Below are 27,010 nucleotides of genomic sequence, written 5' to 3' on the forward strand. Positions count from 1 at the left end.
TGCTGTTGCTGATGATGATGATGTTGCTGCTGCTGATGATGATGCTGCTGCACCTGCTGATGATGATGATGATGCTGCTGATGATGATGATGCTGCTGATGCTGCTGCTGCTGATGCTGCTGATGATGATGATGATCCTGCTGATGCTGCTGATGATGTTGATGATGATGATGCTGCTGCTGATGATGATGATGATGCTGCTGTTGATGATGATGATGCTGCTGTTGATGATGATCATGCTGCTGCTGATGATGCTGCTGCTGATGATGATGTTGCTGCTGCTGATGATGATGTTGCTGCTGATGATGCTGCTGGGTGTCCAGGTGGTGCGTAGGGCCGTGGCCAGTCAGCCTACTCTGCCTGACGTGACGGAGCGCGCTGAGAAGTTCCGGCAGAAGTTCTCAAACAAGCTGGAGACGCTGACACTTCAACCCTGGTCACCACCACCACAACCACAACCACCACAACCACCACCACAACCACCACAACCACCACCACAACCACCACCACAACAACCACCACAACCACCACAACAACCACAACAACCACAACAACCACCACCACAACCACCACAACCACCACCACAACCACCACCACCACCATCACCACAACCATCACCACCACAACCACAACCATCACCACCAGCACAACCACAACAACCACCATCACAACCACCACAACCACCATCACGACCACCACAACCACAACCACCACCACAACAACCACCACAACCACCACCACAACCACCACCACAACCACCATCACCACCATCACCACCACAACCACCACAACCACCACAACCACAACAACCACAACAACCACCATCACGACCACCACAACCATCACCACCACAACAACCACCACAACCACCACAACCACAACAACCACCATCACAACCACCACAACCACCATCACGACCACCACAACCACCACCACGACCACCACAACCACCATCACCACAACCATCACCACCACAACCACAACCATCACCACCAGCACAACCATCATCACCGCAACCATCATCACCACCACCACAACCACCACAACGACCACCACAGCCACCACCATCACCACAACCATCACCACCACCACAACCACCACAACCATCACCACCACCACAACCATCACCACCACAGCCATCACCACCACAACCATCACCACCACAACCATCACCACCACAACCACCACAACAACCACCATCACCACCACCACAACCATCACCACAACCACAACAACCACCATCACCATCACCACCACAACAACGACCACCACAACCACCACAACCACAACAACCACCATCACGACCACCACAACCACCATCACCACCACAACCATCACCACCAGCACAACCACAACAACAACCACCATCACGACCACCACCACCACAACCATCGCCACCACAACCACCACCACAACCATCACCACCACCACAACCACCACAACAACAACCACCACAACCACCACAACCACCACCACAACCACCACAACCATCACCACCACCACAACCACCACTACAACCACCTCAACCATCACCACCACAACCACCACAACCACAACCACCACAACCATCATCACCACCACCACAACCACCACCATCACCACAACCATCACCACCACCACAACCACCACAACCATCACCACCACCACAACCATCACCACCACAACCTTCACAACCACAGCCATCACCACCACAGCCATCACCACCACAACCATCACCACCACAACCATGACCACCACAACCATCACCACCACAACCATCACCACCACCACAACCATCACCGCCACAACCACCACAGCTATCACCACCACAACCACCACCACAACCATCACCACCACCACAACCATCACCACCACCACAACCATCACCACCACCACAACCACAACCATCACCACCACAACCATCACCACCACTACAACCATCACCACCACCACAACCACCACAACCATCACCACAACCATCACCACCACCACAACCACCACAACCATCACCACCACCACAACCATCACCACCACAACCTTCACCACCACAACCTTCACCACCACAACTACAACCATCACCACCCCAACCATCAGCACCACAACCCCAACCATCAGCACCACAACCATCACGACCACAACCATTACCACCACCACAACCATCACCGCCACAACCACCACAACCATCACCACCACAACCATCACCACCACCACAACCATCACCGCCACAACCACCACAACCAGTGTAGTGTAGTAGCAGTGTAATGTCTAGTGTAGTAGTGTTTAGTAGTGTAGTGTATAGTGTAGTAGTGTGTAGTAGTGGTTGGTGTACTGTATAGTGTAGTAGTGTATAGTGTAGTGTCTAGTAGTGTATAGTGTAGTGTGGTGTCTAGTAGTGTCTATTGTACAGTGTAGTGTGTAGTAGTGTATAGTGTATTGTAGTAGTGTATAGTGTAGTGTCTAGTAGTGTATAGTAGTTGTAGTGTATAGTGTAGTGTATAGTTGTGTTGTAGTGTATTAGTGTAGTGTGTAGTAGTGTATTGTAGTAGTAGTGTATAGTAGTGTAGTAGTTTGTAGTGTATAGTAGTGTAGTAGTATACAGTGCAGTGTGTAGTGTATTGTAGTTGTAGTGTATAGTGTAGTGTATAGTAGTGTATAGAGTAGTGTAGTAGAGTAGTGTATAGTGTATAGTGTCGTAGTGTATAGTGCAGTGTATAGTAGTGTAGTAGTGTGTAGTGTAGTAGTAGTGTATAGTGTAATAGTGTTTAGTGTAGTAGTGTATAGTGTAGTAGTGTATAGTGTGTCGTGTATAGTGTAGTAGTGTATAATATATAACACTATAATATATATCATAGTGAGTGTCTGTGTGTCACAGTGTAGTGTATAGTGTGTTTAATACTATATAATATATCATAGTGAGTGTCTGTGTGTGTCTGTGTATCTGTGTGTGTGTCTGTGTGTGTGTGTCTATGTCTGTATATATGTGTGTGTCTATGTCTGTGTCTGTGTGTCTACGTGTCTGTGTGTCCGTGTGTGTCTGTGTGTCTGTGTGTGTGTGTCTGTGTGTCTATGTCTGTATCTATGTGTGTGTCTATGTCTGTGTGTGTCTACATGTGTCTGTGCGTGTCTGTCTGTGTGTGTCACAGTGTAGTAGTGTAGTATAGTGTAGTGTATAACACTATATATAATGTATATCATAGTGAGTCTGTGTGTCACAGTGTAGTAGTGTAGTATAGTGTAGTTTATAACATTATATAATGTATATCATAGTGAGTCTGTGTGTCACTGTGTGTGTGTCACAGTGTAGTAGTGTAGTGTATCACACTATATATAATGTATATCATAGTGAGTGTCTGTGTGTCACTGTGTGTCACTGTGTGTGTGTGTGTGTCTCTGTGTGTGTCACTATGTGTGTATCTCTGTGTGTCACTGTGTGTGTGTGTCTCTGTATGTGTCACTATGTGTGTATCTCTGTGTGTCACTGTGTGTGTATCACTATGTGTGTATCTCTGTGTGTCACTGTGTGTGTGTCTGTGTGTGTGTGTGTGACTGTGTGTCACTGTGTGTGTGTGTGTGTCACTGTGTGTATCACTATGTGTGTATCTCTGTGTGTCACTATGTGTGTGTCAGTGTGTGTGTGTCTGTGTGTGTGACTGTGTGTGTGTCACTGTGTGTGTGTGTGTCTGTGTGTGTCACTATGTGTGTATCTCTGTGTGTCACTGTGTGTGTGTATCTCTGTGTGTCTCTGTGTGTATCACTATGTGTGTATCTCTGTGTGTCACTGTGTGTGTGTCAGTGCATGTGTGTGACTGTGTGTGTGTCACTGTGTGTGTGTATCTCTGTGTGTGACTGTGTGTGTGTCACTGTGTGTGTATCTCTGTGTGTCACTGTGTGTGTGTCAGTGTGTGTGTGTGTCTGTGTGTGTGACTGTGTGTGTGTGTCTCTGTGTGTGTCACTATGTGTGTGTCACTGTGTGTGTGTCAGTGTGTGTGTGTCTGTGTGTGTGTGTATCTCTGTGTCTGTGTGTGTGTGTCTCTGTGTGTCACTGTGTGTGTGTGTCTGTGTGTGCACTTGCCCCTACAGTATGTTAAGGCTATATGGGGGATCTTTATCTTTTTGTGTCTGTGTGTATCGCTATGTGTGTATCTCTGTGTGTCACTGTGTGTGTGTCACTGTGTGTATCACTATGTGTGTATCACTTTGTGTCACTGTGTGTCACTGTGTGTGTGTCACTGTGTGTATCACTATGTGTGTGTCTGTATGTGTCACTGTGTGTGTGTCACTGTGTGTGTATCACTGTGTGTGTATCACTGTGTGTGTATCTCTGTGTGTGTATCTCTGTGTGTGTCACTGTGTGTGTCACTGTGTGTGTGTCTGTGTGTGTCACTGTGTGTGTATCTCTGTGTGTGTCACTGTGTGTGTGTCACTGTGTGTGTATCTCTGTGTGTGTCACTGTGTGTGTGTCACTGTGTGTGTGTGTGTCACTGTGTGTATCACTGTGTGTGTCTGTATGTGTCACTGTGTGTGTGTGTCACAGTGTGTGTCACTGTGTGTGTGTGTCACAGTGTGTGTCACTGTGTGTGTGTGTCACAGTGTGTGTCACTGTGTGTGTGTGTCACAGTGTGTATCACTGTGTGTGTGTGTCACTGTGTGTGTGTGTGTCACTGTGTGTATCACTGTGTGTGTGTGTCACTGTGTGTGTGTGTGTCACTGTGTGTATCACTGTGTGTGTGTGTCACTGTGTGTGTGTGTGTGTCACTGTGTGTATCACTGTGTGTGTCACTGTGTGTGTGCCACTGTGTGTGTGTGTCACAGTGTGTATCACTGTGTGTGTCTGTATGTGTCACTGTGTGTGTGTGTCACAGTGCCTATGGGTCTCTGACGGTGAGGAGTTTGCTGGACACGAGGGAGCATTGCCTCCTGGAGTTCGACTTCCCGGACCCCTACTCCAAGGTGACTCCTCCACCGTGGGACCACTCGCTCCTCCACCGTGGGACCACTCCACGATGGGACCACTCACTCCTCCACTGTGGGACCACTCGCTCCTACACCGTGGGACCACTCCACGATGGGACCACTCACTCCTCCACCGTGGGACCACTCGCTCCTACATCGTGGGACCACTCCACGATGGGACCACTCACTCCTCAACCGTGGGACCACTCGCTCCTCCACCGTGGGACCACTCCACGATGGGACCACTCACTCCTCCACCGTGGGACCACTCGCTCCTACATCGTGGGACCACTCCACGATGGGACCACTCACTCCACGATGGGACCACTCACTCCTCCACCGTGGGACCACTCGCTCCTCCACCGTGGGACCACTCCACGATGGGACCACTCACTCCACGATGGGACCACTCGCTCCTCCACCGTGGGACCACTCCACGATGGGACCACTCACTCACTCCACGATGGGACCACTCACTCCTCCACCGTGGGACCACTCGCTCCTCCACCGTGGGACCACTCCACGATGGGACCACTCACTCACTCCACGATGGGACCACTCCTCCACCGTGGGACCACTCGCTGCTCCACCGTGGGATCACTCCACGATGGGACCACTCACTCACTCCACGATGGGACCACTCACTCACTCACTCCACGATGGGACCACTCACTCCTCCACCGTGGGACCACTTGCTCCCCTGCTCCACGGTGGGACCACTCCTCAACCCTTACGACCACTCGCTCCTCTGCGGTGAGACCATTCGCTCCTCCACCTCAGCGCGCCGTTCACGCACTCCTCCACCGTGGGACCACTCGCTCCTCCACCGTGGGACCACTCCTGCATGGTCAGGGACAACTCCTCGACCGTGGGACCATTCCTCCGCCGTGGGACCCACGCCTCCACCGTTTGACCCACCGTGGGGCCCACCGCCACCCCTAATTCCTCGTGCCCCTCCCCCCTTGCCCCGCCCCTCCCCCCTTGCCCCGCCCCTCCCTTGCCCCGCCCTCCCTTGCCCCACCCCTCCCTTGCCCCGCCCCTCCCTTGCCCTGCCCTCCCTTGCCCCTCCCCTCCCTTGCCCCGCCCTCCTCCTGGCCCCGCCCCTCCTCCTTGCCCCGCCCCTCCTCCTTGCCCCGCCCTCCTCCTGGCCCCGCCCCTCCTCCTTGCCCCGCCCCTCCTTCTTGCCCCACCCTCATCCTTGCCCCGCCCTCCTTCTGGCCCCGCCCTCCTTCTGGCCCCGCCCTCCTCCTGGCCCCGCCCTCCTCCTGGCCCCGCCCTCCTCCTGGCCCCGCCCCCACCAGGTGAAGCAGGTGGAGAATGACGCGGCGCTGCGCCGGCTGCCGCCGGTTCTCGCCGCTCTGGACCGCCTCTCCTGGGGGGCCCGGCAGATGGCGCTAGTCAGGGGCCTGCTGGCGGGCAACGTCTTCGATTGGGGGGCACAGGCGGTCAGCACGTGGGTACACGGCACCCCGCCGCCACCCACACCACCGTCCACACACACACCACCCACACACACACACCACACACACACCACCACCACCACCGCCCACACACACACCACCACACACACACACACCACCACCCACACCACCACCACCACCACCACACACATCACACACACCACCACCACACACACACCACCACACACACACACCACCACACACACACCACACACACCACCACCCACACACACACACCACCACCACACACACACCGCCACCCACACCACCACCACCCACACACACCATCCACACCACCACCCACACCACCCACACACACCACCACACACACACACACCACCCACACACACACACCGCCCACACACACGCACCACCACACACACACCACCACCACCACCGCCCACACACACACCACCACACACACACACACCACCACCCACACCACCACCACCACCACACACACACCACCACACACACCACCACACACACACCACACACACCACACACACCACCACACACACACCACACACACCACACACACCACCACCCACACACCACACACACCACACACACCACCACACACACACCACACACACCACCACCCACACACACACCACCACCCACACACACACACCGCCACCCACACCACCACCACCCACACACACCATCCACACCACCACCCACACCACCCACACACACCACCACACACACACACACCACCCACACACACACACCGCCCACACACACGCACCACCACACACACACCACCACACACACACCACCACACACACACCACCACACACACACCACCACACACACCACCACACACACCACACACACACCACCACCACACACACCACCACCCACACACACCAACCACACACACCACCACCCACACCACCACCACCCACACACACCATCCACACCACCACCCACACCACCACCATCGACACCACCCACACCACCAACACCCACACACACCACACACACCACCACCCACACACACCACCACCCACACCACCCATACACACCACCACCCACACCACCACCCACCCACACCACCCACACAACCACCACCCACACACACCACCACCCACACACACCACCACCCACACCACCCATACACACCACCACCCACACCACCACCCACCCACACCACCCACACAACCACCACCCACACACACCACCACCCACACCACCACTACCCACACCACCCACACCACCACCCACACCACCACCCACACACACCACCACCCACACACACACACCATCCACACCACCACCCACACCACCACCATCGACACCACCACCACCCACACCACCACACACACACACCACCACCCACACCACCACCCACACACACCACCACACACACCACCACCCACACCACCCATACACACCACCACCCACACCACCACCCAACACCCACACACACCACCACCCACACCACCACCCACACCCACACCCACACACCACCACCCACACCACCACACACACCACCACACACACCACCACCCACACCACCACCCACCCCACCCATCCACACCACCACCCACACCACCACCCAAAACCACCCACACACACCACCACCCACACCACCACACACACCCACCACACACACCACCACCCACACCACCACCCACACCACCACCCACACCACCACCCACACCACCCATACACACCACCACCCACACCACCACCCAAACCACCCACACACACCACCACCCAACCACCACCCACACCACCACCCAAACCACCCACATCACCACCCACACCACCACCCACACCACCACCCACACAACCACCACCACCCACACCACCACTACCCACACCACCCACACCACCACACACACCACCACACACACACACCACACACACCACCCACAAACACACCAATACCACCCACACACCACCACCCACACACACCACCCACACCACCACTCACCCACACCACCACCCACACCACCACCCACACCACCACACACACCACCACACACACACACCACCACCCACACACACCACCCACACACACCACCACCCACACCACCACCACCCACACCACCACCCACACACACCACCACAGACACCACCACCCACACCACCACTCACCCACACCACCACCCACACCACCACCCACACCACCACCCACACCACCACACACCACCCACACACACCACACACACACCACACACACACCACCACCCACACACCACCCACACACACCACACACACCACCCACACACACCACACGCACACCACACACACACCACCCACACCACCAACCACACACACCACCACCACCCACACCACACACACACACACCCCACACACACACGCCACCCACACACACCGCCACCCACACCAACACACACACACACACACCACCACGCACACCACACACACACACCACCACCCACACCAACACCCACACCACCACCCACACCGCCACCCACACCGCCACACACACACACCGCCACCACCCACACCACCACCCACACCAACACCCACACACACCACCACCCACACAACCACCACCACCACCCACACCACCACCACCACCCACACCACCACTACCCACACCACCACCCACACCACCACTACCCACACCACCACCCACACCACCACTACCCACACCACCCACACCACCACTACCCACACCACCCACACCACCACCCACACCACCACTACCCACACCACCCACACCACCACTACCCACACCACCCACACCACCACCCACACCACCACTCACCCACCCCCAATGCTGTGGGTGAGTGAGTGGGTACACGGCACTTCGCTGTCATTTTCATCGGTCAGCTCCTATGTGGGTGGGTGGGTGGGTGAGTGGGTGGGTGAGTGGGTGGGTGGGTGAGTGGGTGGGTGAGTGGGTGAGTGGGTGGTTGGGTGGGTGGGTGAGTGGGTGAGTGGGTGGGTGGGTGAGTGGGTTGGTGAGTGAGTGGGTGGGTGGGTGGGTGAGTGAGTGGGTGGGTTGGTGAGTGGGTGGGTGGGTGGGTGGGTTGGTGGGTGAGGTGGTGGGTTGGTGGGTGGGTGAGTGGGTTGGTGGGTGAGTGGGTGGGTGAGTGGGTGGGTTGGTGAGTGGGTGGGTGGGTGGGTGAGTGGGTGGGTGGGTAGGTGAGTGGGTGGGTGAGTGGGTGGGTGAGTGAGTGGTGGGTGGGTGAGTGGGTGGGTGGGTGGGTGAGTGGGTGGGTGGGTGGGTGGGTTGGTGGGTGGGTGGGTGGGTGAGTGGCTGGGTGAGTGGGTGGTTGAGTGGGTGGTTGAGTGAGTGGGTGGGTGAGTGAGTGGGTGGGTGAGTGAGTGGGTGGGTGAGTGGGTGGGTGGGTGAGTGGGTGGGTTGGTGAGTGGGTGGGTGGGTGAGTGGGTGGGTTGGTGAGTGGGTGGGTGAGTGGGTGGGTGAGTGGGTGGGGGTGGGTGGGTGGGGTGGGTGGTGGTGAGTGGGTGGGTTGGTGGGTGAGGTGAGTGGGTGGGTGGGTGGGTGGGTGGTGGGTGGGTTGGTGGGTGGTGAGAGTGGGTGGGTGGGTGGGGTGGGTGGGTGAGTGGGTGGGTTGGTGGGTGAGGGTGGTGAGTGGGTGGTGGTGAGTGGGTGGGGTGGGTGGGTTGGTGGGTGGGTGGGTGACGGACCTCATTCTCTAGCCATGACACCTACTGGGTCTGTCCCGTGACCTCCTCCTGCACCTAGCCTGGCACAGCAGTCAACGCACGGCACCCGCTGGGTCTGTCACGTGACCTCCTCCTGCCAGCAGCGAGCCTTCGACACGTCACGTGACATCCGGGGGGTGCACCTAGCCTGGCACAGGCTCGGGTGTTGAGTAACTGCTGCCGCGTGCTCCGCTGTTGACATGATGCAGGGTGCTGGAGTCAAATCCACACTTCGGATTTGAAGAGGCCAAGGAAAAGCTACAAGGTAGGGGGGGGACGTGTGTGTGTGTACGTGTGTGTGTCACTGTGTGTGTGTGTGTGTACGTGTGTGTGTGTCACTGTGTGTGTGTGTGTACGTGTGTGTCACTGTGTGTGTGTGTACGTGTGTGTGTGTCACTGTGTGTGTGTGTGTACGTGTGTGTGTGTCACTGTGTGTGTGTGTGTACGTGTGTGTCATTGTGTGTGTGTGTACGTGTGTGTCACTGTGTGTGTGTGTACGTGTGTGTCACTGTGTGTGTGTACGTGTGTGTGTCACTGTGTGTGTGTGTCACTGTGTGTGTGTGTCACTGTGTGTGTGTGTGTCACTGTGTGTGTGTGTCACTGTGTGTGTGTCACTGTGTGTGTGTCACTGTGTGTGTGTCACTGTGTGTGTGTGTCACTGTGTGTGTGTCACTGTGTGTGTGTCACTGTGTACGTGTGTGTCACTGTGTGTGTGTGTCACTGTGTGTGTGTGTCACTGTGTACGTGTGTGTCACTGTGTGTGTGTGTCACTGTGTGTGTGTGTGTACGTGTGTGTGTCACTGTGTGTGTGTACGTGTGTGTCACTGTGTGTGTGTGTGTACGTGTGTGTGTCACTGTGTGTGTGTGTGTGTACGTGTGTGTCACTGTGTGTGTGTGTACGTGTGTGTGTCACTGTGTGTGTGTGTGTGTGTACGTGTGTGTGTCACTGTGTGTGTGTGTGTACGTGTGTGTCACTGTGTGTGTGTGTACGTGTGTGTGTCACTGTGTGTGTGTGTGTATACGTGTGTGTCACTGTGTGTGTGTGTGTACGTGTGTGTGTCACTGTGTACGTGTGTGTGTACGTGTGTGTCACTGTGTGTGTGTCACTGTGTGTGTGTCACTGTGTGTGTGTCACTGTGTGTGTGTGTCACTGTGTGTACGTGTGTGTCACTGTGTGTGTGTGTCACTGTGTGTACGTGTGTGTCACTGTGTGTACGTGTGTGTCACTGTGTGTGTGTGTACGTGTGTGTGTCACTGTGTGTGTGTGTACGTGTGTGTGTCACTGTGTGTGTCACTGTGTGTGTGTCACTGTGTGTGTCACTGTGTGTGTGTCACTGTGTGTGTGTGTCACTGTGTGTGTGTGTGTCACTGTGTGTACGTGTGTGTCACTGTGTGTGTGTGTGTGTCACTGTGTGTATGTGTCACTGTGTGTGTGTCACTGTGTGTATGTGTCACACTGTGTGTATGTGTCACTGTGTGTGTGTCACTGTGTGTACGTGTGTGTCACTGTGTGTGTGTGTGTACGTGTGTTTGTCACTGTGTGTACGTGTGTGTGTCACTGTGTGTGTGTGTGTGTCACTGTGTGTGTGTGTGTACGTGTGTTTGTCACTGTGTGTACGTGTGTGTGTCACTGTGTGTGTGTGTGTCACTGTGTTTGTGTACGTGTGTGTGTCACTGTGTGTGTGTGTGTACGTGTGTGTGTCACTGTGTGTGTGTGGTGTACGTGTGTGTCACTGTGTGTGTGTGTACGTGTGTGTGTCACTGTGTGTGTGTGTGTGTATACGTGTGTGTCACTGTGTGTGTGTGTACGTGTGTGTGTCACTGTGTGTGTGTGTGTACGTGTGTGTCACTGTGTGTGTGTCACTGTGTGTGTGTCACTGTGTGTGTCACTGTGTGTGTGTGTCACTGTGTGTACGTGTGTGTCACTGTGTGTACGTGTGTGTCACTGTGTGTGTGTGTCACTGTGTGTGTGTGTCACTGTGTGTGTGTGTGTCACTGTGTGTGTGTCACTGTGTGTACGTGTGTGTCACTGTGTGTGTACGTGTGTGTACGTGTGTTTGTCACTGTGTGTGTACGTGTGTGTACGTGTGTTTGTCACTGTGTGTACGTGTGTTTTGTCACTGTGTGTACGTGTGTGTGTCACTGTGTGTACGTGTGGTGTGTCACTGTGTGTGTGTCACTGTGTGTGTGTCACTGTGTGTGTGTGTCACTGTGTGTGTGTGTCACTGTGTGTGTGTGTCACTGTGTGTGTGTCACTGTGTGTGTGTGTGTCACTGTGTGTATGTGTCACTGTGTGTGTGTCACTGTGGTGTACGTGTGTGTCACTGTGTGTGTACGTGTGTGTATCACTGTGTGTGTCACTGTGTGTGTACGTGTGTGTATCACTGTGTGTGTGTGTGTGTACGTGTGTTTGTCACTGTGTGTACGTGTGTGTGTCACTGTGTGTGTGTGTCACTGTGTGTGTGTACGTGTGTGTGTCACTGTGTGTGTGTACGTGTGTTTGTCACTGTGTGTACGTGTGTGTGTCACTGTGTGTGTGTGTGTGTGTCACTGTGTTTGTGTACGTGTGTGTGTGTCACTGTGTGTGTGTATGTGCTTGTGTGTCACTGTGTGTGTGTCACTGTGTGTGTACGTGTGTGTCACTGTGTGTCACTGTGTGTGTGTACGTGTGTGTGTCACTGTGTGTGTGTACGTGTGTGTGTGTCACTGTGTGTGTCACTGTGTACGTTGTGTGTGTGTCACTGTGTGTGTGTCACTGTGTGTCACTGTGTGTGTGTCACTGTGTGTGTGTGTGTGTCACTGTGTACGTGTGTGTCACTGTGTGTGTGTGTCACTGTGTGTGTGTGTCACTGTGTGTGTGTGTCACTGTGTGGGTGTGTCACTGTGTGTGTGTGTCACTGTGTGTGTGTGTACGTGTGTGTGTCACTGTGTGTGTGTGTACGTGTGTGTCACTGTGTGTGTGTACGTGTGTGTGTCACTGTGTGTGTGTGTACGTGTGTGTGTCACTGTGTGTGTGTGTGTACGTGTGTGTGTCACTGTGTGTGTGTACGTGTGTGTCACTGTGTGTGTGTGTACTTGTGTGTGTCACTGTGTGTGTGTGTACGTGTGTGTGTCACTGTGTGTGTGTGTGTGTACGTGTGTGTCACTGTGTGTGTGTGTACGTGTGTGTGTCACTGTGTGTGTGTGTATACGTGTGTGTCACTGTGTGTGTGTGTACGTGTGTGTGTCACTGTGTACGTGTGTGTGTACGTGTGTGTCACTGTGTGTGTGTCACTGTGTGTGTGTCACTGTGTGTGTGTCACTGTGTGTGTGTGTCACTGTGTGTGTGTGTCACTGTGTGTACGTGTGTGTCACTGTGTGTGTGTACGTGTGTGTGTCACTGTGTGTGTGTACGTGTGTGTGTCACTGTGTGTGTCACTGTGTGTGTGTCACTGTGTGTGTGTGTCACTGTGTGTGTGTGTCACTGTGTGTGTGTCACTGTGTGTGTGTGTGTGTCACTGTGTGTGTGTGTGTGTCACTGTGTGTGTGTGTGTGTGTCACTGTGTGTACGTGTGTGTGTCACTGTGTGTGTGTGTGTCACTGTGTGTATGTGTCACTGTGTGTGTGTCACTGTGTGTACGTGTGTGTCACTGTGTGTGTACGTGTGTGTGTCAGTGTGTGTGTGTGTACGTGTGTTTGTCACTGTGTGTACGTGTGTGTGTCACTGTGTGTGTGTGTGTGTCACTGTGTGTGTGTACGTGTGTGTGTCACTGTGTGTGTGTGTGTACGTGTGTTTGTCACTGTGTGTACGTGTGTGTGTCACTGTGTGTGTGTGTGTCACTGTGTTTGTGTACGTGTGTGTGTCACTGTGTGTGTGTGTGTACGTGTGTGTGTCACTGTGTGTGTGTGTACGTGTGTGTGTCACTGTGTGTGTGTGTACGTGTGTGTGTCACTGTGTGTGTGTGTGTATACGTGTGTGTCACTGTGTGTGTGTGTACGTGTGTGTGTCACTGTGTGTGTGTGTGTGTACGTGTGTGTCACTGTGTGTGTGTCACTGTGTGTGTGTCACTGTGTGTGTGTGTCACTGTGTGTGTGTGTCACTGTGTGTGTGTGTGTCACTGTGTGTGTGTGTGTGTCACTGTGTGTGTGTGTCACTGTGTGTGTGTGTGTCACTGTGTGTGTGTGTGTCACTGTGTGTATGTGTCACTGTGTGTATGTGTCACTGTGTGTACGTGTGTGTCACTGTGTGTGTACGTGTGTGTGTCACTGTGTGTGTGTGTGTGTACGTGTGTTTGTCACTGTGTGTGTGTCACTGTGTGTGTGTCACTGTGTGTGTGTACGTGTGTGTGTCACTGTGTGTGTGTGTGTGTACGTGTGTTTGTCACTGTGTGTACGTGTGTGTGTCACTGTGTGTGTGTGTGTCACTGTGTTTGTGTACGTGTGTGTGTGTCACTGTGTGTGTGTATGTGCTTGTGTGTCACTGTGTGTGTGTCACTGTGTGTGTACGTGTGTGTCACTGTGTGTCACTGTGTGTGTGTACGTGTGTGTGTCACTGTGTGTGTGTCACTGTGTGTGTGTACGTGTGTGTGTGTCACTGTGTGTGTCACTGTGTACGTGTGTGTGTGTGTGTGTCACTGTGTGTGTGTCACTGTGTGTCACTGTGTGTGTGTCACTGTGTGTGTGTATGTGCTTGTGTGTCACTGTGTGTGTGTCACTGTGTGTGTACGTGTGTGTCACTGTGTGTCACTGTGTGTGTGTACGTGTGTGTGTCACTGTGTGTGTGTCACTGTGTGTGTGTACGTGTGTGTGTGTCACTGTGTGTGTCACTGTGTACGTGTGTGTGTGTGTGTCACTGTGTGTGTGTCACTGTGTGTCACTGTGTGTGTGTCACTGTGTGTGTGTGTGTCACTGTGTGTGTGTGTCACTGTGTGTATGTAGGGGAGCGACAGTGTAGCGGTTAGCGCGCTGCACTATGAACCTGGCGACCCGGGTTCGATTCCCGCTCACGGCCAACACCAGTGACGATTATCTGAACCGGTCCCGGGCCTCCCCTAGGTCGACTCAGCCTCAAATGAGTACCTGGTGTGGTGTGTAAACATTGCCACTGGGGAGACAAAGGCGGTCGGACGTGGTGCTGGCCACCCACCCCCTCATGTACCGTTCCGACCTTCATAGGTGCTCGCTAACAGCACTTGCCCCTACAGTCTGTTAAGGCTATATGGGGGATCTTTATCTTGTGTGTGTGGTGATGTGTATGTGTGTGTGTACGTGTGTATGTGCGGTGCAGTGTGTGTGTGGTGCTGTGTGTGTGTGGTGCTGTGTGTGTGTGTACGTGTGTGTGTGTACGTGTGTGTGTGTGTGTACGTGTGTGTGTGTGTACGTGTGTGTGTGTGTGTGGTGCAGTGTGTGTGTGTGGTGATGTGTGTGTTCGTGTGTGTGTGGTGCCGTATTTGTGTGTGTGTGGTGATGTGTGTGTTCGTGTGTGTGTGGTGCCGTATTTGTGTGTGTGTATGTGTGTGTGTGGTGAAGTGTGTGTGTGTGGTGCAGTGTGTGTACGTGTATGTGTGGTGATGTGTGTGTGTGTGTACGTGTGTGTGTACGTGTGTGTGTGTACGTGTGTGTGTACGTGTGTGTGTGTGTACGTGTGTGTGTACGTGTGTGTGTGTGTACGTGTGTGTGTGTGTACGTGTGTGTGGTGCAGTGTGTGTGTGTGTACGGTGCAGTGTGTGTGTGGTGCTGTGTGTGTGTAGTGCTGTGTGTGGTGCAGTGTGTGTGTGTGGTAATGTGTGTGTGTGGTAATGTGTGTGTGTGGTAATGTGTGTGTGTGGTAATGTGTGTGTGTGTGTGTGGTGCAGTGTGTGTGTGGTGTGTGTACGTGTGTGTGTGTGGTGCAGTGTACGTGTGTGTGTGTGTGGTGCAGTGTGTGTGTACGTGTGTGTGTACGTGTGTGTGTACGTGTGTGTGTGTGTGGTGCAGTGTGTGTGTGTATGTGTGTGTACGGTGCATTGTGTGTAGTGCTGTGTGTGGTGCAGTGTGTGTGTACGTGTGTGTGTGTGTGTGGTGCAGTGTACGTGTGTGTGTGTGTGGTGCAGTGTGTGTGTACGTGTGTGTGTCACTGTGTGTGTACGTGTGTGTACGTGTGTTTGTCACTGTGTGTGTACGTGTGTGTACGTGTGTTTGTCACTGTGTGTACGTGTGTTTGTCACTGTGTGTACGTGTGTGTGTCACTGTGTGTACGTGTGTGTGTCACTGTGTGTGTGTCACTGTGTGTGTGTCACTGTGTGTGTGTGTCACTGTGTGTGTGTGTCACTGTGTGTGTGTGTCACTGTGTGTGTGTGTCACTGTGTGTGTGTCACTGTGTGTGTGTGTGTCACTGTGTGTATGTGTCACTGTGTGTGTGTCACTGTGTGTACGTGTGTGTCACTGTGTGTGTACGTGTGTGTATCACTGTGTGTGTGTGTGTGTACGTGTGTTTGTCACTGTGTGTACGTGTGTGTGTCACTGTGTGTGTGTGTCACTGTGTGTGTGTACGTGTGTGTGTCACTGTGTGTGTGTACGTGTGTTTGTCACTGTGTGTACGTGTGTGTGTCACTGTGTGTGTGTGTGTGTCACTGTGTTTGTGTACGTGTGTGTGTGTCACTGTGTGTGTATGTGCTTGTGTGTCACTGTGTGTGTGTCACTGTGTGTGTACGTGTGTGTCACTGTGTGTCACTGTGTGTGTGTACGTGTGTGTGTCACTGTGTGTGTGTACGTGTGTGTGTGTCACTGTGTGTGTCACTGTGTACGTGTGTGTGTGTGTCACTGTGTGTGTGTCACTGTGTGTCACTGTGTGTGTGTCACTGTGTGTGTGTGTGTCACTGTGTACGTGTGTGTCACTGTGTGTGTGTGTCACTGTGTGTGTGTGTCACTGTGTGTGTGTGTCACTGTGTGTGTGTGTCACTGTGTGTGTGTGTCACTGTGTGTGTGTGTGTACGTGTGTGTGTCACTGTGTGTGTGTGTACGTGTGTGTCACTGTGTGTGTGTACGTGTGTGTGTCACTGTGTGTGTGTGTACGTGTGTGTGTCACTGTGTGTGTGTGTGTACGTGTGTGTGTCACTGTGTGTGTGTACGTGTGTGTCACTGTGTGTGTGTGTACTTGTGTGTGTCACTGTGTGTGTGTGTACGTGTGTGTGTCACTGTGTGTGTGTGTGTACGTGTGTGTCACTGTGTGTGTGTGTACGTGTGTATGTCACTGTGTGTGTGTGTATACGTGTGTGTCACTGTGTGTGTGTGTACGTGTGTGTGTCACTGTGTACGTGTGTGTGTACGTGTGTGTCACTGTGTGTGTGTCACTGTGTGTGTGTCACTGTGTGTGTGTCACTGTGTGTGTGTCACTGTGTGTGTGTGTCACTGTGTGTACGTGTGTGTCACTGTGTGTGTGTACGTGTGTGTGTCACTGTGTGTGTGTACGTGTGTGTGTCACTGTGTGTGTCACTGTGTGTGTGTCACTGTGTGTGTGTGTCACTGTGTGTGTGTGTCACTGTGTGTGTGTCACTGTGTGTGTGTGTCACTGTGTGTGTGTGTGTCACTGTGTGTGTGTGTGTGTCACTGTGTGTACGTGTGTGTGTCACTGTGTGTGTGTGTGTGTCACTGTGTGTATGTGTCACTGTGTGTGTGTCACTGTGTGTACGTGTGTGTCACTGTGTGTGTACGTGTGTGTGTCAGTGTGTGTGTGTGTACGTGTGTTTGTCACTGTGTGTACGTGTGTGTGTCACTGTGTGTGTGTGTGTGTCACTGTGTGTGTGTACGTGTGTCACTGTGTGTGTGTGTGTACGTGTGTTTGTCACTGTGTGTACGTGTGTGTGTCACTGTGTGTGTGTGTGTCACTGTGTTTGTGTACGTGTGTGTGTCACTGTGTGTGTGTGTACGTGTGTGTGTCACTGTGTGTGTGTGTACGTGTGTGTCACTGTGTGTGTGTGTACGTGTGTGTGTCACTGTGTGTGTGTGTGTATACGTGTGTGTCACTGTGTGTGTGTGTACGTGTGTGTGTCACTGTGTGTGTGTGTGTGTACGTGTGTGTCACTGTGTGTGTGTCACTGTGTGTGTGTCACTGTGTGTGTGTGTCACTGTGTGTACGTGTGTGTCACTGTGTGTGTGTGTGTCACTGTGTGTGTGTGTGTGTCACTGTGTGTGTGTGTGTCACTGTGTGTATGTGTCACTGTGTGTGTGTCACTGTGTGTACGTGTGTGTCACTGTGTGTGTACGTGTGTGTGTCACTGTGTGTGTGTGTGTGTACGTGTGTTTGTCACTGTGTGTGTGTCACTGTGTGTGTGTCACTGTGTGTGTGTACGTGTGTGTGTCACTGTGTGTGTGTGTGTGTGTACGTGTGTTTGTCACTGTGTGTACGTGTGTGTGTCACTGTGTGTGTGTGTGTCACTGTGTTTGTGTACGTGTGTGTGTGTCACTGTGTGTGTGTATGTGCTTGTGTGTCACTGTGTGTGTGTCACTGTGTGTGTACGTGTGTGTCACTGTGTGTCACTGTGTGTGTGTACGTGTGTGTGTCACTGTGTGTGTGTCACTGTGTGTGTGTATGTGTGTGTGTGTCACTGTGTGTGTCACTGTGTACGTGTGTGTGTGTGTGTGTCACTGTGTGTGTGTCACTGTGTGTCACTGTGTGTGTGTCACTGTGTGTGTGTATGTGCTTGTGTGTCACTGTGTGTGTGTCACTGTGTGTGTACGTGTGTGTCACTGTGTGTCACTGTGTGTGTGTACGTGTGTGTGTCACTGTGTGTGTGTCACTGTGTGTGTGTACGTGTGTGTGTGTCACTGTGTGTGTCACTGTGTACGTGTGTGTGTGTGTGTGTCACTGTGTGTGTGTCACTGTGTGTCACTGTGTGTGTGTCACTGTGTGTGTGTGTGTCATCTTCGCCGGTTAGAAACATTTAGGCTGGCCTGCCTACGATCCATCCTGGGTTTAACCAGACTGGATTGTGTGAGGAGCTCACAAATCCTTGAAAGATCTGGGCAGGGTCCCATCGGTGAGCTCCTCCGGCAGGCAAGGCTGCGATGGCTGGGTCATGTAGCCCGCATGCCCAGCCACCGCATGCCGAAACAGCTTTTGTTTGGCCGGATTGAGGGGGCTAAGCGGGCGCGGCACGGGCTAGAGAAGAGATGGAGTGATGTGGTACAGGAGGACGTGGAGCTGAGTGGACTTGCCGATGACTGGTACCAGCGGTGTCAAGATCGGCCTCTGTGGAGGAGGCTCGTGAAGGATGCTACTGGGCAGTTGGAGGCAGTCGCCCTCCAACAACAACGGAGGGCGGAGGAGCGACGCTCACAACAGCGAGCGGAGCGCCGGGTGGCTAAAGCACAGCAGGTTGGCACAGTAGGGGGCACAGGTGGTGCATCAGCCAGTCATCTCAGTCAGTCGACCCGTGGCACCTGGGTCTGCCCCGTGACCTCCTGCCAGCGGGCGTTCGACACTTCACGTGGCCTCAGGGTGCACATAGCCTGGCACAAGCGTCGTGGTGACGTCACCGCCACTTAGTGGCGAATGGCGGTTGTTGTTGTTGTGTGTGTCACTGTGTGTGTGTGTCACTGTGTGTATGTAGGGGAGCGACAGTGTAGCGGTTAGCGCGCTGCACTATGAACCTGGCGACCCGGGTTCGATTCCCGCTCACGGCCAACACCAGTGACGATTATCTGAACCGGTCCCGGGCCTCCCCTAGGTCGACTCAGCCTCAAATGAGTACCTGGTGTGGTGTGTAAACATTGCCACTGGGGAGACAAAGGCGGTCGGACGTGGTGCTGGCCACCCACCCCCTCATGTACCGTTCCGACCTTCATAGGTGCTCGCTAACAGCACTTGCCCCTACAGTCTGTTAAGGCTATATGGGGGATCTTTATCTTTGTGTGTGTGGTGATGTGTATGTGTGTGTGTACGTGTGTATGTGCGGTGCAGTGTGTGTGTGGTGCTGTGTGTGTGTGGTGCTGTGTGTGTGTGTACGTGTGTGTGTGTACGTGTGTGTGTGTGTGTACGTGTGTGTGTGTGTACGTGTGTGTGTGTGTGTGGTGCAGTGTGTGTGTGTGGTGATGTGTGTGTTCGTGTGTGTGTGGTGCCGTATTTGTGTGTGTGTGGTGATGTGTGTGTTCGTGTGTGTGTGGTGCCGTATTTGTGTGTGTGTATGTGTGTGTGTGGTGAAGTGTGTGTGTGTGGTGCAGTGTGTGTACGTGTATGTGTGGTGATGTGTGTGTGTGTGTGTACGTGTGTGTGTACGTGTGTGTGTACGTGTGTGTGTACGTGTGTGTGTGTGTACGTGTGTGTGTACGTGTGTGTGTGTGTACGTGTGTGTGTGTGTACGTGTGTGTGGTGCAGTGTGTGTGTGTGTACGGTGCAGTGTGTGTGTGGTGCTGTGTGTGTGTAGTGCTGTGTGTGGTGCAGTGTGTGTGTGTGGTAATGTGTGTGTGTGGTAATGTGTGTGTGTGGTAATGTGTGTGTGTGGTAATGTGTGTGTGTGTGTGTGGTGCAGTGTGTGTGTGGTGTGTGTACGTGTGTGTGTGTGGTGCAGTGTACGTGTGTGTGTGTGTGGTGCAGTGTGTGTGTACGTGTGTGTGTACGTGTGTGTGTACGTGTGTGTGTACGTGTGTGTGTGTGGTGCAGTGTGTGTGTGTATGTGTGTGTACGGTGCATTGTGTGTAGTGCTGTGTGTGGTGCAGTGTGTGTGTGTGGTGCAGTGTGTGTGTGTGGTGCAGTGTGTGTGTACGTGTGTGTGTGTGTGTGGTGCTGTGTGTGGTGCAGTGTGTGTGGTGCAGTGTGTGTGTGTGTGTGTGGTGCAGTGTGTGTGTGTGTGGTGCTGTGTGTGGTGCAGTGTGTGTGGTGCAGTGTGTGTGTGTGTGGTGCTGTGTGTGGTGCAGTGTGTGTGGTGCAGTGTGTGTGTGTATGTGTGTGTGTGTGTGTACGTGTGTGTGTATGTGTGTGTACGGTGCAGTGTGTGTGTGTATGTGTGTGTACGTGTGTGCGTGTGTGTGGTGCAGTGTGTGTGTGTGTGTATGTGTGTGTGGTGCAGTGTGTGTGTGTATGTGTGTGTACGTGTGTGTGTGTGTGGTGCAGTGTGTGTGTGTATGTGTGTGTGGTGCAGCGTGTGTGTGTGTGTATGTGTGTGTGGTGCAGTGTGTGTGTGTATGTGTGTGTGGTGCAGCGTGTGTGTGTGTGTATGTGTGTGTGGTGCAGTGTGTGTGTGTATGTGTGTGTACGGTGCAGTGTGTGTGTGTATGTGTGTGTGTGTATGTGTGTGTACGGTGCAGTGTGTGTACGTGTGTGTGTGTATGTGTGTGTGTGTGTATGTGTGTGTACGGTGCAGTGTGTGTACGTGTGTGTGTGTGTACGTGTGTGTGTGTGTGTACATGTGTGTGTGCGCGTATTGTAGCGGGTTAGCGCTACGAACCCGGCCGCCCAGGTTCGATTCCCGCTCACGGCCAACAACTTCAGTGACTGCGATTATCTGAACCGATCCTGGCCCTCCATTAGGTCGACTCAGCCTCAAACGAGCACGCCGTGCGGTGTGTAGTCAACATCGCCACTGGGGAGACAAAGGCGGCCGGGCGTGGTGCTGGCCACCCACCCCCTCGTGTGCCGTTGCCGGCCTTCGTAGGAGCTGCTACTCGCTAACAGCACTTGCCCCTACGGCCTGTTACAGGCTACACGGGGGAGCATTGTTTTTGTTCGGTGGTCGTCTGATTGGAGGCTTTGTGCGTTGCAGAGAGACCCTGGCTGGTGGATGACTATGATGCCTGGGAGGAGAGAATGAGGGTGAGACCCACAGACTCACCACACAGAGACTCACCACGCAGAGACTCACCACACAGAAACTCACCACACAGAGACCCACAGACTCACCACACAGAGATTCACCACACAGAGATTCACCACACAGAGATTCACCACACAGAGACCCACAGACTCACCACACAGAGATTCACCACACAGAGATTCACCACACAGAGATTCACCACACAGAGACCCACAGACTCACCACACAGAGATTCACCACACAGATTCACCACGCAGAGACTCACCACACAGAGACCCACAGACTCACCACACAGAGATTCACCACACAGAGATTCACCACACAGAGACCCACAGACTCACCACACAGAGATTCACCACACAGAGACCCACAGACTCACCACACAGAGATTCACCACACAGAGACCCACAGACTCACCACACAGAGACTCACCACACAGAGATTCACCACGCAGAGATTCACCACACAGAGACCCACAGACTCACCACACAGAGATTCACCACGCAGAGATTCACCACACAGAGACCCACAGACTCACCACACAGAGACCCACAGACTCACCACACAGAGACCCACAGACTCACCACACAGACACCCACAGACTCACCACACAGAGACCCACAGACTCACCACACAGAGACCCACAGACTCACCACACAGACACCCGCAGACTCACCACACAGACACCCACAGATTCACTACACAGAGACCCACAGACTCACCACACAGAGACCCACAGACTCACCACACAGAGACCCACAGACTCACCACACAGACCCACAGACTCACCACACAGACACCCACAGATTCACCACACAGAGACCCACAGACTCACCACACAGAGACCCACAGACTCACCACACAGAGATTCACCACACAGAGACCCACAGACTCACCACACAGAGACTCACCACACAGAGATTCACCACGCAGAGATTCACCACACAGAGACCCACAGACTCACCACACAGAGACTCACCGCACAGAGATTCACCACGCAGAGATTCACCACGCAGAGATTCACCACACAGAGACCCACAGACTCACCACACAGAGACCCACAGACTCACCACACAGAGACCCACAGACTCACCACACAGACACCCACAGACTCACCACACAGAGACCCACAGACTCACCACACAGAGACCCACAGACTCACCACACAGACACCCGCAGACTCACCACACAGACACCCACAGATTCACTACACAGAGACCCACAGACTCACCACACAGAGACCCACAGACTCACCACACAGAGACCCACAGACTCACCACACAGACCCACAGACTCACCACACAGACACCCACAGATTCACCACACAGAGACCCACAGACTCACCACACAGAGACCCACAGACTCACCACACAGAGATTCACCACACAGAGACCCACAGACTCACCACACAGAGACTCACCACACAGAGATTCACCACGCAGAGATTCACCACACAGAGACCCACAGACTCACCACACAGAGACTCACCGCACAGAGATTCACCACGCAGAGATTCACCACACAGAGACCCACAGACTCACCACACAGAGACCCACAGACTCACCACACAGACACCCACAGACTCACCACACAGAGACCCACAGACTCACCACACAGAGACCCACAGACTCACCACACAGACACCCGCAGACTCACCACACAGACACCCACAGATTCACCACACAGAGACCCACAGACTCACCACACAGAGACCCACAGACTCACCACACAGAGACCCACAGACTCACCACACAGAGACCCACAGACTCACCACACAGACACCCACAGATTCACCACACAGAGACCCACAGACTCACCACACAGAGACCCACAGAATCACCACACAGAGACCCACAGACTCACCATACAGAGACCCACAGACTCACCACACAGAGACCCACAGACTCACCACATAGAGACCCACAGACTCACCACACACAGAGACCCACAGACTCACCACACAGAGACCCACAGACTCGCCACACAGAGACCCACAGACTCACCACACAGAGACCCACAGACTCACCACACAGACACCCACAGACTCACCACACAGAGACCCACAGACTCACCACACAGAGACCCACAGACTCACCACACACACAGAGACCCACAGACTCACCACATAGAGACCCACAGACTCACCACACACACAGAGACCCACAGACTCACCTCACACAGAGACCCACAGACTCACCACACAGAGACCCACAGACTCACCTCACACAGAGACCCACAGACTCACCACGCAGAGACCCACAGACTCACCACACACAGAGACCCACAGACTCACCACACAGAGACCCACAGACTCACCACACAGACACCACAGACTCACCACACACAGAGACCCACAGACTCACCACACAGACACCACAGACTCACCACACACAGAGACCCACAGACTCACCACATACAGAGACCCACAGACTCACCACACACACAGAGACCCACAGACTCACCACACACACAGAGACCCACAGACTCACCACACACACAGAGACCCACAGACTCACCACACACACAGAGACCCACAGACTCACCACACAGAGACCCACAGACTCACCACACAGAGACCCACAGACTCACCACACAGAGACCCACAGACTCACCACACAGAGACCCACAGACTCACCACACACACAGAGACCCACAGACTCACCACACAGAGACCCACAGACTCACCACACAGAGACCCACAGACTCACCACACAGAGACCCACAGACTCACCACACAGAGACCCACAGACTCACCACACAGAGACCCACAGACTCACCACACAGAGACCCACAGACTCACCACACAGAGACCCACAGACTCACCACACAGAGACCCACAGACTCACCACACAGAGACCCACAGACTCACCACACAGAGACCCACAGACTCACCACACAGACACCACAAACTCATCACACAGAGACCCACAGACTAATCACACAGAGACCCACAAACTCACCACACAGAGACCCACAGACTCACCACGCAGAGACCCACAGACTCACCACGCAGAGACCCACAGACTCACCACACAGAGACCCACAGACTCACCACACAGAGACCCACAGACTCACCACGCAGAGACCCACAGACTCACCACACAGAGACTCACAGACTCACCACACAGAGACCCACAGACTCACCACACACACAGAGACCCACAGACTCACCACACAGAGACTCACAGACTCACCACACAGAGACCCACAGACTCACCACACACACAGAGACCCACAGACTCACCACACAGAGACCCAGAGACTCACCACACAGACACCACAGACTCATCACACAGAGACCCACAGACTCACCACACAGAGACCCACAGACTCACCACACAGAGACCCACAGACTCACCACACAGAGACCCACAGACTCACCACACAGAGACCCACAGACTCACCACACAGAGACCCACAGACTCACCACACAGAGACCCACAGACTCACCACACAGACACCACAAACTCATCACACAGAGACCCACAGACTAATCACACAGAGACCCACAAACTCACCACACAGAGACCCACAGACTCACCACGCAGAGACCCACAGACTCACCACGCAGAGACCCACAGACTCACCACACAGAGACCCACAGACTCACCACACAGAGACCCACAGACTCACCACGCAGAGACCCACAGACTCACCACACAGAGACTCACAGACTCACCACACAGAGACCCACAGACTCACCACACACACAGAGACCCACAGACTCACCACACAGAGACTCACAGACTCACCACACAGAGACCCACAGACTCACCACACACACAGAGACCCACAGACTCACCACACAGAGACCCAGAGACTCACCACACAGACACCACAGACTCATCACACAGAGACCCACAGACTCACCACACAGAGACCCACAGACTCACCACACAGAGACCCACAGACTCACCACACAGACACCCACAGATTCACCACACAGAGACCCACAGACTCACCACACAGAGACCCACAGACTCACCACACAGAGACCCACAGACTCACCATACAGAGACCCACAGACTCACCACACAGAGACCCACAGACTCACCACATAGAGACCCACAGACTCGCCACACACAGAGACCCACAGACTCACCACACAGAGACCCACAGACTCACCACACAGAGACCCACAGACTCACCACACAGACACCCACAGACTCACCACACAGAGACCCACAGACTCACCACACAGAGACCCACAGACTCACCACACACACAGAGACCCACAGACTCACCACACAGAGACCCACAGACTCACCACACAGAGACCCACAGACTCACCACACAGAGACCCACAGACTCACCACACAGAGACCCACATACTCACCACACAGAGACCCACAGACTCACCACACAGAGACCCACAGACTCACCACACAGAGACCCACAGACTCACCACACAGAGACCCACAGACTCACCACACAGAGACCCACAGACTCACCACACAGAGACCCACAGACTCACCACACAGACACCACAAACTCATCACACAGAGACCCACAGACTAATCACACAGAGACCCACAAACTCACCACACAGAGACCCACAGACTCACCACGCAGAGACCCACAGACTCACCACGCAGAGACCCACAGACTCACCACACAGAGACCCACAGACTCACCACACAGAGACCCACAGACTCACCACGCAGAGACCCACAGACTCACCACACAGAGACTCACAGACTCACCACACAGAGACCCACAGACTCACCACACACACAGAGACCCACAGACTCACCACACAGAGACCCAGAGACTCACCACACAGACACCACAGACTCATCACACAGAGACCCACAGACTCACCACACAGAGACCCACAGACTCACCACACAGAGACCCACAGACTCACCACACAGAGACCCACAGACTCACCACACAGAGACCCACAGACTCACCACACAGAGACCCACAGACTCACCACACAGAGACCCACAGACTCACCACACAGACACCACAAACTCATCACACAGAGACCCACAGACTAATCACACAGAGACCCACAAACTCACCACACAGAGACCCACAGACTCACCACGCAGAGACCCACAGACTCACCACGCAGAGACCCACAGACTCACCACACAGAGACCCACAGACTCACCACACAGAGACCCACAGACTCACCACGCAGAGACCCACAGACTCACCACACAGAGACTCACAGACTCACCACACAGA

At 53.9% G+C, this 27,010-nt stretch overlaps 1 protein-coding gene across 1 annotated transcript in view; it reads left to right on the top strand.

Annotated features, from left to right (window-relative positions):
• PANK4 (pantothenate kinase 4 (inactive)) overlaps positions 1-27,010 on the top strand; it is a 99,201-nt gene that overhangs the window by 47,850 nt on the left and 24,341 nt on the right. The window contains exons 11-15 of the mRNA XM_076056419.1: positions 323-436; positions 4,842-4,929; positions 6,234-6,385; positions 10,256-10,311; positions 21,764-21,813. Coding sequence (XP_075912534.1) covers positions 323-436; positions 4,842-4,929; positions 6,234-6,385; positions 10,256-10,311; positions 21,764-21,813 — 460 coding nt within the window. The remainder of the gene's footprint in view (positions 1-322; positions 437-4,841; positions 4,930-6,233; positions 6,386-10,255; positions 10,312-21,763; positions 21,814-27,010) is intronic.

Source organism: Petromyzon marinus, chromosome 75 (assembly GCF_048934315.1).
Source record: "Petromyzon marinus isolate PM22_M1 ecotype Great Lakes invasive population chromosome 75, UKy_Petmar_22M1.pri1.0, whole genome shotgun sequence".
NCBI lineage: Eukaryota > Metazoa > Chordata > Hyperoartia > Petromyzontiformes > Petromyzontidae > Petromyzon > Petromyzon marinus.